Source organism: Mauremys reevesii, linkage group 10 (genome assembly GCF_016161935.1).
Source record: "Mauremys reevesii isolate NIE-2019 linkage group 10, ASM1616193v1, whole genome shotgun sequence".
Lineage (NCBI taxonomy): Eukaryota > Metazoa > Chordata > Testudines > Geoemydidae > Mauremys > Mauremys reevesii.
Window position 1 is genome coordinate 82,443,183 of NC_052632.1, and position 19,405 is coordinate 82,462,587.

At 45.0% G+C, this 19,405-nt stretch overlaps 1 protein-coding gene and 1 long non-coding RNA gene across 7 annotated transcripts in view; one reads left to right on the plus strand and one right to left on the minus strand.

The window, feature by feature from the left end:
- The window catches only part of LOC120372949 (Grid2 interacting protein), an 85,634-nt gene that overhangs the window by 8,466 nt on the left and 57,763 nt on the right, over positions 1 to 19,405 (plus strand). For 5 of the 6 annotated variants that reach the window (XM_039490532.1, XM_039490537.1, XM_039490533.1 and 2 more), the window contains exon 3: positions 1,487 to 1,641. In XM_039490532.1, coding sequence (XP_039346466.1) covers positions 1,487 to 1,641 — 155 coding nt within the window. Of the gene's footprint in view, positions 1 to 1,486; positions 1,642 to 15,993; positions 16,052 to 19,405 lie in introns of those variants that run through there. The other variant, XM_039490539.1, reaches the window with a different exon arrangement.
- Positions 12,927 to 13,826, minus strand: LOC120372957. The gene is made up of 2 exons (XR_005585290.1): positions 13,529 to 13,826; positions 12,927 to 13,199 (listed from the first exon to the last, which is right to left on the minus strand). It is a non-coding gene; the product is annotated as an uncharacterized LOC120372957 (long non-coding RNA).

The window sequence follows — 19,405 nt, forward strand, 5'->3', positions numbered from 1 at the left end:
GTCTTTATTGCTCCAGATTTAATAACCTTGAAATGTCTGCTGCTTACTGGGAATTTCATTAGTTGTCACATGATGGCTTTTTCAAATTGGAAAGTACCTTGTGGTTTGTGATGTAGGTTAGAAACACCTGTGAGAAGTGACTTTGGAGAACTTCAAAGTGGAACAAGGACCAGGAGGCAATAGCTCCTTTTCTTATGTAAAGGTCTCTGTCACCCAGCATGTGGCACTTCTCAGATGGGTTTTATTTTCTGCTCATTTTAGATATTTTTGTGAAGTGGAGAGAACCCAACCGAAGGAAAGGTGCAGTCCCTTTGTTACTCAGGAGCAGAGAGTGAATGAGTTATCTGGCTACTATTTCCAACCTGTATTTGTCAGTGTAACGGGGTGGCAGGAGCTGATTAAGAGCTTTCCTAGCAGTGCCCTGCCCCAGTAAGTCAGATGCCTGCAGCATTTGGGGGTCACTGCTTGGCCCAGAAAATGTTTCACCAATGGAAAAGCAAACAAAAGAGGAACAAGGGTCGGGGGGATCTCAGACAGTTTTCTGCTTGCTTGGCATTTATTGTTTCTGGAGAACATTTGCCTAGAATGCAGACTCTCTGAAGTCATAAATTCCAGGGTGAGCAGATGGCTCCAAAGCCAGCTTACACAGCAGGTTCCAATCTTTTAGGGTAACTGTAGTAACAGAGTAACTAGACTAAGACCTTGAGCTCAGCTGTATCTGCCAGTACCTATTGATGCCTCCCATTTATTTATATCTCAGAGATGGGATTTATCAGGGTCATGACCCTCTTGCCAGGGTCCGCTATGGGTCAGAGTATGTGTAACTGAGTGATTGAAGGCTAGCCAAGATGCACCGAAGACTAGTATCAAGGCTCTTCATTAAGGCAGAGAAAGGGAGCTCGGTATCTCAGTCAGAAAAGTCTGAGGTACCAGCAGTGGCACACATCCCAGTGGTTGGGAACCATGAGCTAACATGGCCCCTTCCCACTTTCTGCACCAAGGCAAGAGTTTCTCTAAGGTTAATTTCCTATTTTTCTGCAGCATTTTAAGAAATCAATAGCAAGAAAATATCACTCTGTGTAATCAAGCAGTAATTAAAGGGTTAGGATAGAATCAGAACTGCTCGACTGTGTCATGCCCTACACTGCAAATGAAGGTCATCTTTGAGCTCATGTGTGGGGTTCTGTGCTTTTGAAGTACGAGAATTTCTAATCTTGCTGTTGCTGTAAAGTTCTCACTGGCCATCACATGTGATAAAGGACAGTTGTGAAGTCCTAGGGAGCCCTGAGTTTGTGTTACTAGCATCTAACATGATCATTTGGTGATAAAGGATGTGTTTGATTGTTTTTTAAATAAATTGTTTCCTCTCTTTTGTGTTGGTCCAGGTAATACAATTATGTATGTGTTTCTGATGGATTTATTTCCATTGAGTTTCATGTCAGTTTCTTCCTCTATTAATGTGTATCTTTCTACCACTCCCACACAGGCTGATGAAATTCTCGGAGATCAGCCAGAGATAAAAGAGAAAGTTTTCACCATCTTGAAACAGTATGCGGCAGAGAGGAAGGTGGAATACTTGGCTTACACCCTTTCCATGATTCTCACCAAAGAATCCCATCAACTTCTCATTGACAATATCAGGTACAAAGTGATCAGTAACTATCATGTTGTCATGCAGGTAATTAATACATGGGGTGTCTAGGTGGTGGAGGTGAATATGGATGAAGGGCATTGGGCTGTAATTATAGAGACAGTTCCAATCCTTCATTGCAACCAGCAGCACTAAGAATCTTTCACTTTCTTGATTTGGGAAGTGTAAGACTTGCACAGTGACTTTCAGCGGAGACTATTTTTTTTTGACTCCTACCAAGGGGAGCAGAGTCTTGACTGAGACCAGATCAGCTTTGCCAGGAGATGCTAACTCACAGCTGAGACTAACTCAACATAGCACAAGGACAGATTGTCAAAAGTTGACATTTACACATTGTTCTCCGTGGGAGCTGCTCGGTGGTGAGTTCAGTAGAAAATCTAGCACCTTATGACTAGCGTTTGTGTCGAATATTAGACCTACTCCAGCATGTATGACTATGTCACCCTTTGCTGGAGCCCCACGGAGCTATGACTACAGCTAACTGACAGTGTCCTGGAGCTCAAGTGAGGGGGCTTGTAAATTAGAGCAGACGGGCCTGAATTCTTTCCAGTGTGAAGTTCATAAGGCCATGGATTAGCCAGCAGGACACTCTCATTTAACTCACTTGCAACAATCTCTGCTTACAGATCACAGGCTCTTGGTTCGAGTCCCAGCTACAGTATTGTGCAGGACACGTTTGCATGGCAAGTGCATTCACTAGGTAGAGGAGTCAGCTGGTTAGAGATGTGTGCCCTAGCACATGGGCATGTGTCATACTTAACCCTGCTTGCAGAGGTGACGGTCACTGTGGCTAACGTCACTGAGGGATGAAATCTCCTATTGTCAAGTTCACAAAAATGTTCTGGTTTGTTGCTTTTCTTGGTGAGTCATTCCATCTACTAACAACATTTTAATTGGATCCCTTTTTTTGGACATCATTTGAAATAGAAATTAAATTAGCTACAGACTGTCTGGAAATTAACCAAGGAAGGTGATGGAAAATAAACCAAAATCCACAATTAGAAAACTGGAGATAAATTCGGGTTCAGTCACGGGGGTGATGGATTGACGAGCAGCAGAGGCAGACTTCTGTGTGGGGAGGCTGGGGGCCGGAGAGTGAATCAGAATGAGTGAGAGCTGGCAAGGCTTCATCTCTGCCAGATTGGCTGGCAGATTTTTACCTTCTACCTGTCTGTTGCCATTGCAGAGTGCTGTGTCTGAGCTCAACTGCCTCCTGTGCCCCGGGATGGCATGTTGCCATTTCTATGGGTCACACACTTGCAAACACTCATGGATGCCCTGGGTCTGGGAAACACCAATTAGTAATGTCAATTCAAATAAACCACTTTGCAAAGCACCAAATTTATGGCACTCTTTCAAGGAAAGAGGAGAAAACTCCCTCAGTAGCCTTGGTTGTAGAGTGACTGCTAAGTGACTATGTAATTCTAGAATAATAGAACATTAGAAATGAAAGATGGGTCACGTCCCATTCAGGATTGCTCTCTAGTCTACTTCTGTGCTTTGTCTAATTGTCTAGATGCCCCAAATGCTTCCACATCCCTTGGGAGACTGTTGTGTGGCCTAATAAATCTCACTGCCAGGATGCTTTTCTGCATGTTCCTTTGCTCAATTTTACCCCATCAGCAGGAGTCCTGACTCCCTGGATCACCCTACAAAATCCCTTCCCCTTCTTGGTATTTACACCGTTAAAAATCTTGTGGGGCCTGATTCTGCTTTCACTTACACGAGTTGTATATTGATGTAACTCTACTGATGTCAATAGGCGACTCCTGAATTACACTAAGATAAATGAGAGGAGAACGAGTACTGTAGACTTTTCTCATGCCACCCTAAGGCCAAGACCTACTGGCTTCATTCTCCCCTGCCTTCCACTTTTTGTTGTCATTTACACCAGTGCAAAGCAGGTGTAAAATGCTGCCCCGTCTGAATGGCAGTTCGGAACCCGGCCTTGCATAGTTAGCATTGTTCATTTCTCCCCATAAATCAGCCCCTCCAGCCCTTTATGATTATGGTGCTCTTCTCTGAATTCCTTCCAGTTTGTCCTGATCCCCAGAACGAACAGCACTATTTAAATTAATCTGTGGCACAAACCCATTGTCTCCCATGAACAAACAGGGACTGATCCTGCTCCCTTTGAAGACAGTGATAAAATTCCCAAAGTCGGGGATCTTTAGCCTGATTTTAGACTTCTGAAGTGGCTGGCTTTCCATTTCCCAGTAAACACACTGCAAGCCTTGGTCCATCCGACAGCCCTAGTGTCAGCTTTCTGTGGAGCTGAGAAGCCTGCAATTACAGCACTGACCTGCCATGTGCCATCCCAACACTTGCTGTCTGTCATGAGAAAAACAGGGGGCCAGAGGCTCTGCAAGGTCTTGTCAGGATAATTTGTCTTTCAAAACTTGATGGGAAAATATTGTTATTATGAGAAGGAAAAAAACAGCTCACATCTCAAGCTCCAGTGATGTTTCCAGACAATACAGCTTCCCTTCCCCTGACCCTGAGTGTGAACTCCTAGTGGTGGGGAAAGTGGAGAGGGAGATGGGAAATCAGAAGGATACAAGCAGGCTCTGTGCTTGGTAATTTTCTTTTAATATCACACAGTGATGAATTAGTGGCAAATTCATTATTTCCTGTTTCCCATGGGACATTTCCTCTCAGCTTTTACACCCAGCACAGCGGAAACACCTAATGAGGGCGCAGTGAAAGGCTGGGAGATCACTTGGCGTCAGCCATTTACAGGCTCTGTAGGAAAAAAGTTTGCTTGGCTTTAAATATTGCGCCATCTCTGAGCCTCTGGATGAGACTATCCTTGGCAATGCTTTTTGCTCCTTTTCTGCTTCTGTGTGTGTGTGTGTGGGGGGGGAAGGGTAGAGTTTGAAGTGTCTTGGGAATGTGGAGGTAGTGTGTGTGTATGCCAAGAAGAAGGTGTTTATTTATGTGTGTGCAAAGGAGGGTGTGTGTGTATTGCACCTCAAGGGTGCTGCACGTCCATGTATATGCAACGTACCTGAATCTTTCCCCACCTGCTGGTAGATACACTAGCTCACAGCAGTTGGTTTTTCTGGGCTTAGCACTTACAGCACTGCTTGAATCCCTGCATAAAGGTTGTACAGGAAAATTACTGCCCTTGAAGCTCCTTTTCTCAGCGAGTGGCGGAGAGAGTGGCCTGTACCATTACTCCAAAAGGAGCCTGAAACACATCAGTTAGAGTGGCTAAGCTGTGGTGTGTGTCTGCAAACAGCACTTGGAACATAGATGTTAGATTTTCCTATGCAGAAAGAGCCTTTGTGCATGTCTCTTTAAGTGTAAAGAGTGAGGACCTGATTCTCATTTACAAAAAAAAACACTTTACACTAGTCTGGCAGTGTAACGTACCCTTAAAGTAGTCCTAAATGACATTTACAGTCACGGCCAGAGCAGTGTAAAAGGGCCTGAGTCGTAAATGAGCATTAGGCACAGCATATGGGCATAATGTCACAGAGATCTGGCTTTTCTTCAGTCACTCATTATATTCAAAACAGGTGTTTCATGCTCTTTGGCCAGGTTGATAGGATGGGCAAACCACCCCAGTACACTGTGCTCTCAAACTCTCCATTGACATGCAAAGGGGTGCACGCCCTGACCTTACCTGGCTCCGCCCATGGGCTATCCAAGAGAATTGTGGATTTGCAGGATTGAGCCAGATCTGGGAACTTCACTATGTGATGCCTGGTGCAACCCCATCAACCGTGGTCACTCTGGCTAGTACAGTGGTCCTTAGTAGACTATGATTGTTTAATGCTGATGATGGCATGGGTGTGCATACCCCGTGCACAGATGCCTTGACTTTGAGCTCAGTTACACATTGATTTCAGTGGAAATACCCTGCTGTAAGTGAGATCAGGATTGGGCCCACAGTCTGTATAGCAGGCGCTGCACATTCTTTTTATGGCCAAGCAGTGCCAGGTCTGTTTTGCAGTGGGATGCTGTCTGCATGCAGGACACATGATAGGGATTATGGTCTGTCAGAGATGATGTTCATTAGGGAAATCAGGCCTCCATCTGGCTCCACTCTGGGCCTGGCTTTCCAATTCCTGTTTAATCAGTGGAATTGTAAGATATTACGGTTACCATAACAACTGTCCTCCATGCACAGGGTCTTACAGGGCCGGTGCTTCCATTTAGGGTGCCAGGATTTGGGGGGGCGGCATTTTGCCGCCCTTGGCGGCAATTCAGCGGCGGCGGGTCCTTCCGCGCTCCGGGTCTTTGGCGGCAATTCTGCGGCGGGTCCTTCACTCGCTCCAGAACCCGCCGCCGAAGTGCCCCGAAGACCGGGAGCGCGGAAGGACCCCCGCCTAGGGCACCAAAAACCCTGGCGCCACTCCTGGGGTCTTAGAAATCTTTGCAAAGGGAACTGCAACTCAAAGAGAGTGATGGGAGCTCGCAGCCCATCTTGCCCGCCTTCTTCATGCGGCATCACACCATGTTTCAATTGAAAATATTGTCACCTTACCATGTGTATTTACCACATGTAGCTTCCTTTAGGAGAAAGAAACAGTGAATCATTAATCAGGCGATGGCCACCTTTGAAACATGACTGAGAGATGGGCTCAGCTTCCTGGTACCCATCCATGCTTGTCGCCTTTCAACCATCTGCAGCTCCTGGTGTGTGTGGAACTTCTGATTCTCTCTGACCTAGTGGCAATCAGAGCGGGAATGCCAGGGCTGCCCAGAGGATTCAGGGGGCCTGGGGCAAAGCAATTTCGGGGGCCCCTTCCATAAAAAAAAGTTGCAATACTATAGAATACTATATTCTCGTGGGGGCCCCTGCAGGGCCCGGGGGCAAATTGCCCCACTTCCCCCCCCCCCCCTTACTTCAACAACTGCACATCTCAGACCTTGGCGCGAATGGACATCTGTGCTGAGAAGGGGTGGGCCAGATGTAGCTGATGTCAGGTCTCAGGCAGTGCCTCCCTTGCTGGGTGAAGACCAACCAAGCATATTTCGCATGTAATTATTCCAGATAATCATAATGGATTTTGTCACCTTTAGCTGAATTAACTCTGCCTTTCCAATTAAATCTTGTTCCTAGTGGAATCTCTCTGGGTGCTTAGCCATTGTGATCTTGGGTGTTCTGGGGGCTAGTGCACCGTCTAGGGTTGCAGGAGATTAGGGGTCTGCTCCTGGCTCTGCTATTAACCTTTGTATGATCTTGGGACAGGTTGTTTCACCTCTGTGTCTCAGTTTCCCAATCTGTGAAACACACTAACCCACCTCACAGTTCGTTCATTACTTGGTGTAGGCTGGAAGACACTATAGAAGATCTCAATATTGTTGTCGCTCAGCCCACTCTCTGACACAGGAAGATGTACATACAAGGCTGAGCTGGCACACTTAAGGAATTTACAGGCAGAAAATTATCTTCTCTATGGAGGCAGATGGCGAGGGAGCTTCCAGCTATGTTCATTTCTTTCTAGGTTTGTCTAATGCTCCTCAGTGAAGGGAGTAAACAGATTCCAGTGAGTTAGACATGGAGCTGGGAGTCATGAGCGCTGGCTTCTATTCTTAGCTCTGCTGCTGTGTGACTTTGGGCAGGTTGGACTCGTTTCACCTCTGTCTCTCAGCTAACTCATTTGGGAAATGGAGACCATGTTTCTTACCTCCTTTGGGAGGGGCTTGAGACCTAGGGATGGAATTGGAAAAGGTTCAAAAAGAGGCAACTAAATGAGTAGGGGTATGGAACGGCTTTTGTATGAGGAGAGATTAGTAAAACTGGGACTTTTCAGCTTGGAAAAGAGATGACTAAGGGGGGATATGATAGAGGTCTGTAAAATCATGACTGGTTTGGAGAAAGTAAATAAGGAAGTGTTGTTTACTCCTTCTTTTAAAACAAGAACAAGGGGCCACCAAATGAAATTAATAGGCAGCAAGTTTAAAACAGAAGGAAATATTTCTTCACACAATGCACAGTCAACCTGTGGAACTCTTTGCCAGAGGCTGTGGTGAAGGCCAAGACTATAATAGGGTTCAAAAAAGAACTAAATAAATTCATGGAGGATAGGTCCATCAGTGGCTATTAGCCAGGATGGGTAGGGATAGTGTCCCTAGCCTCTGTTTGCCAGAAGCTGGGAATGAGCGACAGGGAATGGATTACTTGATGATTCCCTGTTCTGTTCATTGCCTCTGAGGCACCTGGCATTGGCCACTGTCAGAAGACAGGATACTGGGCTAGATGGACCTTTGGTGTGACCCAATATGGCCGTTCTTATGTAAAAATCACTATCAAGATTATGAATGCTGTGATTAGATTTTTATGGAAGCATAGGTACAAAATATAAACAACTGAAATTGTATGTGACTGAATGTACAGACAGCTGGGGCAGAGACAGGTGAACTAGCGTGGGTAGAATAAAATCCCAGCTGGACTGTCACTCAAAACTCAAATCCATCCTGAACTTCAAAACAAAAAACCTTATAGAAAGGACCTTATTCTTTAAGAAATTCTCTTTGGTATTCACATCATTTCTGTAGACCCTATTCCATTACTATGGAACTATATTGTCTTCAACCCTATGAAATTCTATAGGATTTTTCCATACAGGGGATTCAAATGAGCACCTGAACTTTCAGATGCTTATTCCATCTGGACCTCTAAGCCCATGGAGTGTTGCCTGTTGCTTGTTTTCCTCACTGTTCGTATTATTCCCTAATGCATGTTGTATCAGAGTCTGAAGTCAAAGTAGCTATCATCTATTACTCTCCTGATGCTAATGCATGAATTTCTGTAGCATAATCAGAGCTGTCACTCCCCAGCATCTGATTCCCCAAAAGGGCAAAGCCATCAAGACAGCTTCAAATTTTGTTTCCTGTGATTAAAAAAACCCTAATCGCTCCCTGTGCCCTGGTGTGAAAGGTTAGGGCTGGAGTATGAGGGCTCAGTGTACTGGGCAGCTAATCTCAGTTTACTTAGCTCGGTGAAAAGATTTACCATCTAATCTAATGAAATGAATTTGAGAGAACACATTGCTGTAGAAACCCAGGTTCCTGTTTGCCAGCTGCATTGTTGGAAGCACGAGCTAGGCTGTATGTCTTACCTTATGTACAATATAAACTGCCTGTGCTGGATTTTTTTCCGTTTTTGAGTTTGCTGTATATGTTTAACACCAGGGATTGGATTTTACATTGTGCGGTGATGCTTTTAGGGTGGTATGAAGGGGCCAGAACGTTGCTCTCAATTCCCCTGATGGGGAGGAACCCCCTGTTGGCAGAAACCTGCACCAGCCCCCTTACACTCTGGTGTGGGGGGCTCTTAGCCTTGTCAGTGCAGAATTAAGGAGCTGGTTCAAGTTCCTTGATGCCCCTTCCCCTGGCCCAGCTCAGACACAGGGGAGAACTGAGCCCCAGAATTCTCTTAGCGTGGTCTCTTGTGCGTTCTCCAGCTGGACAGATGTATGGAAGTGTAGTGATAGTGACATAGGAGTTGCCATTCCAGATCAGACCTGTGATCCATCTAGGCCAGGTAGACAGTGGCCAGTATGAGCTACTTCAGAGAAAGGGGCCAGGGAGCCCTTAGTGGGCAATTATGGAATAACTTGCCCTGGATACGTTCCGTCCTAACCCCCAAAACTTTGTGGTTGGCTCATGCTCTCAAGCATGAGGGTTTATTTCCCTAATAAATGGGGAATATAAATATAAATGTCTGATTCTATTATGTGCTTGGCTTCACTGATATTGTGTGGCAGTGAGTCCCACAGGTCAATTATATGATCTGTAGAAAGCATTTCCTTTGCTCAGTTTTAAATTTGTTGCCTTTTGGTTTCATTAAATGTCACCTTATGAGAAAAGGGTAAATCTTCTCTCTAACAGTTAGTTAGTATGCCTCAAGTGTGTTCCTTCTTCTTTGTCTCCTCTCTTAAAACTTTACACGCTCTCAGACCATTCACTTTCTCTTCAGGAGGAAGTTTCTCCAACTTCTCATTGAGCATCTCTGAGCCCCCTCTAGTTCTGTGTTTTCTTTTTTGAGGCAGGCTGACATGAACTAAATACAGTATTCCAGGTAGAGACCATTCAGTCAGATAAAGGTATTAGAAGATTTTCAGCATTAGTCTCCATCTCATTGTTTCTCTAGCCTAATATTATATTTGCTTTTTTGACTATTGCTGCTGATTGAGCAGAGCTTTTCCGTGAGCTATCCAGAATGAAAGATGATGAGATGCCCTGATTTGCTGCAGACTTACTGGATGTTGTATATAGTTTTTGGTTATTCCTACATGGCTTAAGATGGATCTATTTCATCAGGTATCCTTCTACCTTTTTCACTAGGGATGGGTTTAAGTCAAGTCTGTGGATCCAACCACCGCCAGACTTTGGAGATGGAGGTTTGAAATCTGGATCCAGATCTAATTTTTGTAACTTCGGTGGGTCTGAGTTTTTGATGTATTCTGTTCTTTTCTGTCTAGATAAATGTTGTACCAGGTCCATCACCATGGTATCTGCACACCACCAATAAATGCATTAAGTGACATGACTAGCATCTGTCACATGTGCTCCTTTCCTTTTTCTTTCCTCTTCTTAATGGGAAAAATGCATATGGCTTTTTTGGTTTTGGCTGTGTGCGGTATTACATGTTTCTGTTAGCAAAGGCAGGTGGAACAAGTGCACCTGGCACTTGGAATCAAAGGTAGTGAAGTATGAGGTAGTTTTTAGTTCCTGGGGGAGTTCATTTCAAACTCTTGGACCAGTGTCTGAAAAGTTCAGTCTACTGCACAGGGGAGCTTTACCCTTGTAGTTGATGGTTCCATTAGGGATGTAAAATATTGTTTAAAAAGTTAACCCTTTAAACAACTAAAATTATATTGTTTAAACAGTTAACTGATTAAAGGGAGAGGGCCTGGGGCTGGGCTCGGGTTCGACCGGCTGGGCAGCGTGGCTGGGGCTGGGGTTGGTCGGCTGGCTGGCCAGCCGGCCCAGGCTGCTGGGGTCGGTGGGGTCGGCCAGCCAGCTGGCTCAGGGGTTAACTGTTAAGGTGGGTTAACCAGTACGACTAATACTTACTGGTTAACTGGTTAATATTTTACATCTCTAGGTTCCATTGGGACAGAGGAGCAGAGCTATCAGCCAAGGTCCTTGTCCTGGAACTTTAGATGATCTTTTAGGTATTCTTGACCCAGACCATTGAGTGCCTTGAAGAAAAGGGCTGAGACTCTGAATTTGCTGTAGAGCATAAGAGACAGATAGCACAGGTCAGGGTACATTTCCTTTGCAGCAGAGGTGGAATGAGGTCTAACGCAGGGTTTCTCAAACAGGGGTCACCGCTTGTGTAGGGAAAGCAGGCCGGGGTGTTTACCTGCCCCGTCCGCAGGTCCTGACGATCGCGGCTCCCACTGGCCGTGGATCACTGCTCTGCGCCAATGGAAGTTGCTGGAAGCGGCGCGGGCCAAGGGACAGACTGGCCACCGCTTTCCCTACACAAGCGGCGACCCCTCTTTGAGAAAACCTGGTCTAATGGATAGAGCGGGTGTCAGGGAGTCGTTACTCCTGAGTTCTTTTTCAGACTCTGCTCCTGGACATGTCACTTAACCTCTTTGTGCTTCAGTTTATTCTTCTGTAAATTTGGGGTAATATAATGCCTACATCTCAGGAGTGCTCGGAGGCTTTGAAAAGAATATTTGTTAAGCATCTGGAGGTTTTCTGAGGAAAGGTATTGCTGTTAATATATTAGAAATGTGTGTGGACCTACAGAATACCTGGGTAGAGTGCACACCGGCTGTAATTCACATCAGTCTGTACTGTATTCTGCACATTCAAGTGAATGGCAATCAGTGCAAACTGGATAAGGGTTTCTGGATGCTACTGACTGAATCATAAGTTCTTTAACTCTGAGTTATTGTATCGGGGCAACAGGGTCCTTAGATTAGCATATGGAATCCCCTCTCAGCCTCGCTAGACTAGTGTATGGAAATCTACTCAGCACAGCAGACTTGTGAAGTCTCCAAGGATTTCAAGCCAAGCAGAAGGAAATGGTGAAAGGAGCTGTCTCCCCTTTTATTTTAGTTTCCTAGCTATTTAAAAAAAAAACAATACAGATACCCAGCCTCTCTCCTTCCTCCTCTGAAATCAGCCTGAGGACATGTCATGAGGGCACATGCAGCCTGAAGGCTGAGTAGCGTGGAGGTCCTGGAGTGACTGTTTGGGATGGGAGGGGGCTGTAATGATTTGTGCTGAGGGCTGGTAGGTAACGTACATTTGCTTGGCTCTCACCCCTGTCTGAGGATTCCTCTTGCTTTCATACAACAGTGTACTTTGAATTGCTCCTCCCTCTCGTTCCATCTCCTTTGTGTTGATGCTGTCTGGAATTTTGCCCACCCTCCTGTCTTGTGCTGGTCCTGTAAGGTGCTGTACACTCTCTACCCCAGTAGAGCAGAGGGTGCTCAGTGCCTCTTTCCAGAGGATCAGAGTCCAGGGGGAGGAGGTGAGATTTAGTTTTTCCACCTTGCTGATGCCAACCCTCAGAGAAGCAGGGCAGCAGCAGCAAACCAGAGACCCGGTGATGCACCAACAAACCACTCACCAGAGCTTCAGGAACAGCAGTTCTCATGTCTTTGAACTGTAACTCTCTTGGCCACCTGTGGAGTGTGGCCCTGGAGTAAAGGGGTTGGAGACAATGCAGAGACAGAAGTGAGATCTGGGAATAGAAGGAGCTGCTTTACAAAGCAAGCAGATAATTTCCCTTTAATTCAAAGCCTCCAGACCTGGAGACAAAGAGGACTAAGTATAATTAATGGTTGTGATTTTTTTGTGGTCAAGGAGCTCTGTGGTAAGTGTGGCCTTGATTTAACATTTGATTGAGCATTTAGACCTAACAGTTCCCTACAGTCTGCAGCTGGCAAGATCACCTCTTGGCTGGAGAGCCAGCTGGGTCCCCAAGGAGGATGTTTGGCACTGGGCAAATCTGAGGAACTCTTCTAATCCAGTAGAGCTCACAGCTGTCTGTGCAGAGCACTTGGTGTAAAAACTCTGAAGAATGCTCCAGTTTCCTGAGAGGAACAACTCAGTGCTACATGGACTGAAACAACATGTCCTCATGGGGCATGTAGTAGCTTTGGGCCTGTTATTGCCATGTGCTGAGCACCCTCCGTTCCCTTTGGCTTTAGTGGGACTTCTTGCAGGGACACTATAGACCAGATTTTTAAAACTATTTAGGCATCTAAGCTGTAGGTAGGCATCTAGGGGGAGTTTCAAAAAACATCTGCCCAGGCTTTGAATTCCAGCCCTGAGTGTCTATATTGTCTCCCCATACGCCAACGCATTTACTCTTTGGGATCCTTCATGCATTAGGGACATTGTCCCAAATCAAGTGACTTAAGATGCAAATGCCTGGTCTTAAAGAAGACAGAAGTCATTGGCTGTAGTGATCTAAAGACACACTTCAGTGTGAATGATACAGCAGCGTACAGTCTATCACCCTGAGTGAGGTCAGCCAGTCAGATCATTTCTCGGTGTTTGCAGTTACTGGTGTGCTGCAGATGTATGGTGTCCTGAGAGCAGATTTATCCCCTTGTTTTCAGTTCTGTGGGCAGGGATGCAAGGACAGAGTTAAAGATGTTTGAGTGACCTTAACTATGTGTTTACATGTTTCCATTTTTTAAGTTTAACAAGAAATTTCCCAGCTAACTTTTTTTTTTTTTTTTTTTTTTAAGAAAAAGCAAGCCTTCCCAAAGTTCTTTACCTCTGCAAAAACAAAACCCACCCACAGGCATGCACACACACATGGAGGAAGGCTGAGAGTTTTTTTAAGCATCAGCTTTTCTCCAGCTATGCCTTTTGTGATTAAACATACTGTCTTGTTTGAAAGTTGATGGGCAATGACCCTTTGAAGACACTGTCCTCAGCATTCACCTGAAACACCAGGGTTCTAAAGGAACCATATTCTGAGGTGTTCACACCACTCCTGCTCAGTCCTTACAGAAGCAAGACTCCCTGTGACACCATCACAGGATCTCCCAGCTCCAGACACTTCAGTCTCCCCCCCTCACATAAGCCAGTTCCAGTGCTTGTAAGTGATTGAGATTCCTGCTGAGTCGTAAAGTCATTCTACACTCCCATCCCTGTATAAACAAGAAGTCCACCACCAAGTCTTTTCAACTCTTCATCCTCAGCTCCAAGTTCCCCACATCCTTGTAGCCCCCCTCCTGGATTCCCCAATCACCCTCATATCAGAGTATCACAAGTCCATTGGATCCCTCCTTCACATCTCAGCTCCCCAGTTCCCTCTGAATAGAGAGTACTGCTACTCTCACTCAGACCTTGAGTCTCCCCAGGCTTCCCTAGTTCCTGCTGTCCCTTTCTGGTGGTTTCCTAGGCTGTCTCCCTACCCACTGCAGAGAGCATCCCAGCATTTTCTGGGTCTATTCTAAAAGAACCCTGCTGTTCCCTACAGCTCTCTCCTTCTGTTGCGCTTAGAGCTTGCCCAGTTATCAGCTGACCCTGTTCAGTCATGTGACCACTCCTTAACTGTCTCTGCAGTTATTGTTAGCAGCTGAGGCTCTTCCTAAGCAGACAGGTTAATCCCTTCCCTGCCAGTCAAGGGACTGGGTACGTGCCCTCATCACACTCCCACTTAAGTGAATGGTGGTTTTGCCTGTGTATAAGCTACGTAAGGAGTTTGGTGCAGTACTGAGAACAGTGTGACTTCATTTTTTTATGAGGTTCACATGAAGCCAAGGGTCTCCACAATAGCAGCTCACCTGTGTAGAACTCATTCAGCGACTCACTCAGTGGTGTTTGCAGCCAATGAATTGAATGTGACCCTCATAAGCTGAGCTAAATTGAGCAAACTCAACAAATGCCCTTTGGAAGGGGACTGGATGACTCAGAATAGATGAAATGAGATGGAACCTTTTGCCTGTTAGCTGTCAATTTGAATTCAGCTCAGGTTGCTGAAATTTATTCCCAACTAATGGTCCCTTACAATATGTGCTAATTACTTGTGCTAAATAATCTGCCCCATCTTGCATTTTGCTGTGAGGCTGGGAGTACCTTTCTGAAGGAGAGCTTGGTGTGGCTCGAAAGCTTCTCTTGCACACCAACAGAAGTTGGTTCAATAAAAGATATTACCTCCCCCACCTTGTCTGTCTTACCAGCCGATGTCATTTAGTGGCTGAAATGAGTTGATGCTTTCTATCCAGTAGAAAGATGTTCACATAATAAAAAGCCCGTCACCACAAATAGCACTAATTGGCTTCCTTGCTGGCAGTCTCAGAAGAAAGACCAAGCACTAAATGGGCCCTGGAGCCTGAATTCCTTTTGGGAGGTGGTCTGTCAGGTCAGGATGGAGCAGAGTAGGGGAGGCTTGTTGCTGTTCTGTACCTGTGCTGGAGATAAGCCGAGAAACTCAAGTCTTCTGGTACTTTTCACCAGCATTGAAACCTTTCCCCAGCATCTCTGTTTAATTTCCTTTACATTTTCTATAGTGACTCAGTCATTCATGGTCAGCATGCCATGGGTTTACAAATGCTGAATTTCTCCATAAGAAAAGGAGCCCGTGCCTTTGACTTCTTTCGGTGGCTGCATATTCAGTCACTCAGTGACTGCTGAACTCTCTCTTATAAAGGTGTGTGTGAGACAGGAAATCATTAGCACCATATGACATCAAAAGCCAGTAATGTCCTCTGCAAGTCTGCTGCCTGCCCCAGTGACTCCTAGACACAGATACTGTAGTGATATGGGCCACATAAGTTCCCCCGCAGGATGTGCACTTAGTTGTCATCTCTTGGCCCACAGTTTACCGTGCACTGTCCCCTCCCCCGGATCCCAGCACCACAAGCACATTCTTTCTCTGATTAAAGCACACCTCTGAATGTGATGCAGATTTTTGTGTGCTGGCATGTATTGTGTGTAGAGTAATGCAGCTTATAAATCCCCAGTTTAGCTGCTAACCCTAGCTGTAGCCTGATTGGCTCTTTCCTTTGCACTAGCTGGATTTAATTTTGGGATGCTGCTGCTGCTGTTGGGTCTCCTCCTTTGATGGTTCCTCCATACGCCTCCCTTTCTCCCCCCTTAATGATTTAACATATTTCCTGCAAGGTGTTTGTTTGGCATACCTCAAGAACCCATAGATTTAGCACACAATCAAATCCCCCTTCTGGAGAAACACTCCCCCTCCTTCCATGCTGAGGTTGATTTTTTTTTCGAATGGATTTCAGCCCATTTATCCCGAATTAAGCTCCTGCAGATTTTAATTTGCTGACATTTTCATCCGTTTCATTGTGGATAGCAGGGATAATGCACGTGCTGTGCCAATTCCTCATTGTGCTCAGTCCCCTTGCCCATATGGTTGGTGTACATAGTAAAGTGCACAATTTTAGTTCTGCTCAGATATGATGAAATACAGCAGCGAGAGGGAAAGATGAGCTGCCTTGGGTAAGTAACAAATGAGACCTTTCCTGGGGGAGTTGGGGTGGAACTGGAATGATTTTTAACCAATTAATTCCATAATCTAATGATAACACTGGACACTGCAAAAACTCAGCCTGCTAAAGTTAATTAATGCTAAACATCCTCCCTGTACAAGGGCTTCTGTCATAGGTGACTTGTTGGGTCAGTGAGACTCAGCCAAGTAGAGAGAGCCAGGGAAACTTTTTCCTCGATTCCTCAGGCACTTATAAATGTCAGATTTGTATTTTTCAAACAATGATTCCAAACAATGGAACGCTCTTGTTAGTTGGGAAACACCTCCGAGCTGAACTTGGGTATGGGTGTGCAGAGGTGTGTGTGTGTGGGAGAGTGGGGGGGGGCGATGTCACACATTTAAGTTAGAAAGTGACTGTGTTGTGATTTTGGTTAGTTTGGGGCCAGCTGGGATCCTGACGGTGTGTGAACCTCTGGGCTCTTCTTTCATTTCACAACTGTTTTTATTACATGGAGGAGTTGCAGTATCAGCAGAGAAGTTGCAGCACATCGCTATACTGAAGAGTACCTTCCTAATGCTGTCTCAGAATGACTGAGTATCTTTTTCCAGATACTTTAAAGGGACACTCAACTTAAAAATCATGTGTTGGAAAGAAACAGATTTCTTTCTTAAGTTACTAACAGCATTTTAGTGCCGTAAAAATCCAGTGTACTTGTCACTATTTCTGGTCTTTATTTACATTTTGCATTTCTCTCAGCTTGGACAGTGAACATCAGTGAAGTCGCAGTCACTTTTCGTTATTGTCTGTTTCGCTTTTAGGTGCCCGATACAGCAGTGTTTGGGTTTAAAAACAACTATTTTCATTAGAGTTGTTAAGTTGTGGAAATGTTTAACCCTATCACTATCTGCTTGATTGACATTGGGCATTAATTGACTCTTTCTATTGCTCTTCAGTGTTATAAAAGCTTGTTTTTACAAACTATAAATGTTAATGCCATACTTAAATTAATATAATCCCTTTAACTTGGGGCTTGACTAGCTGAATGTGTGTAGTGCAGGATACAGACCGTGCCTGTCTATTCCACTGACCTCAGATCATATTTGTTCATTAGATGATAACTCTAGGCATGTTATGCAGTTTATTATACATATTTATGCACCTTCTTGACGTTTTTTCCTCAGCCTGTATTTTAGTGTAAGGATGCGTTCAGCGGTACAGTGTGTTACTGGTACTTTCTCTATTGTAAATTATTTGTCCGCTTTTTACGCAACCTACATTTGTTGGGAGAAAACCAAACAGTGTATTCCATGACCATCCCCCCTTCCAGGGAGATGGGAGTGTGAGTGATTTTTTTTATCACAGTCACTTTAGATTGCTGACAAAGATAAAACCTCTGCCCACCAGGGATTCTTCTATTACTGAAGAGATTCAACTAAGTTCATTTTAATAATGGTTCAGACACAATCTATTTTTCTCGGCATGTTTTTCACAGCAATAAAATTGCTTGGAATGTCACAGTATTAAACTACTACAGCCATCTGTGACACTCACTGGATAAGAAATTTAATTTTAGCCAGAGGGATTTATATATTTTAGATTGTGCCATTTTCCCCACTCCCCCCACCCAAAGATCTGTTCCTCTAAGATATGATGGATGTTTTCTCTGTTTTTATGTGGAAATACTGCTACTAAGAGATATAGACAATATCCCCATTGGATTTGCTTTATTTTGTCTTGCTGATTTTGTACAGAATTTAGAACTTCAAACCAAAGAATGCTCTCATCTTGTCTAAAACTCCATGCCGATCCTCTGTGAAATTCTGTGCAAAGCAGGAGAGATAAAGGAGGAAAAGCAGCTTCTTGCTTGTTTCCCTTAAAACCCCCACTAATCTTCTAGTCAGACATATGTTAAATGACCCCAAAAAGGAATTAGGGCAGCAGAAAAGGTATCTGCAACTGGATAGCAAGAATCAAAATGACTGGGAGTGAGGCTCCTTTTACATTGGGGAAAATTCAAATAGGTCATGACCAGTATAGCCCAATGTAAACTCTCCTGTGAAGATACCACTCTTTGGTTTGACGTAGTTCTTTCTCATGATGTCATGAATGGTTTGGTCAAAACAGATAGCAGGTTATATTTTTTTAAAAGTTAAAAATGATTTGTATCTTTTATGTCAGAAAGTAATTGTTCAATTCAAAAATGTTTTTAGCTTTCTATAAATGAAATAGCCATGGGAAGCTGAATTAGCCCGGCTCCACTATCGACTCGCGCGCTAGCCGAGACGCCGCGAACCCGACATCCGCGCAGGCTCGTCTTTGCAAACTCGAGCGTCCGAGGTGAGTAGTTCTACCCGGACCATCGCTCCGAACCATCGCAGCCTAGAGATCGACTCTGATAACTCGAACTCCGACCGAACTCACCGCCGGCGCTAAGCCCCTTAGTTGTTATTTCCACACCATGGAGTTTAAAAAAACAGACTAGACCCTAAATAGAGCAACGTGATTGGATGTGCTTGGAAGAAGCTGTTGCTGACACACATCAACCCTTTACAGTTAGAAATGCATTGACATGTATTTAGTTCCTTGGAGGGATGATATATTTTCACAAAACCTGGAGCCCCCTTTCTGCCATACTGAAATATCACTCTTAAAAGCAGAAGTAAGGAGCTCACGTCTCCTCTCACTTCCAGCAGTTTTACATCACTAATTCTCCACTAACTTCCAGAGACGGACTCCAGTTTTTCATTGGTATATGTGAGTAAAGGATCAGGCCCACTCTTTTCAGTTTTAGTATGTGGGGGGCATAACTGCTACCTGCATGTCCCTGGGAGTGCAGGCTGCTCTACCCTTCAGGGGGAAGGAGGTATAGGCAGGGTTAAGTGGTCTGCAGAGTAGTACCTAGTAGCGTCTTCACTGAAGTGCTATAGCCGCGTAGCTGCACCAGTACCTGGGGCTCACTGGGGACTGCTTTGGCCCCTGGTGTGATTTAAAGCAGCCTGAGGGCTGCTCTAATTTATGTTGGCAGAAACAGTCCTTTAGGGGCTGTTATGGACTGCAGCATGGTTTGGCCACACTTTTGCCAACCCTCTGCCTGCTCCCCATCTGCCCTATCAAGCCAGCTATCCTGGCTTTACAGCAGGAGAATCCCCAGCTACCCTGGTAAGGCTATTTCGTGCTGGCTGAGGATTATCAGAACCCTGGCTCTAACTCCCCTTATACTTTGGGGAAGTTTGGATTCAAATAGGACCCATGTCTAAATTAAGTAAAAGGAATTGAGACTGTGGACTTTGGACTCTCCTATGAAGTCCCTCTGGGAATGGAGGCATGATGGAGGACTGAAAGAGGACTCATGGCCTGATTCCAT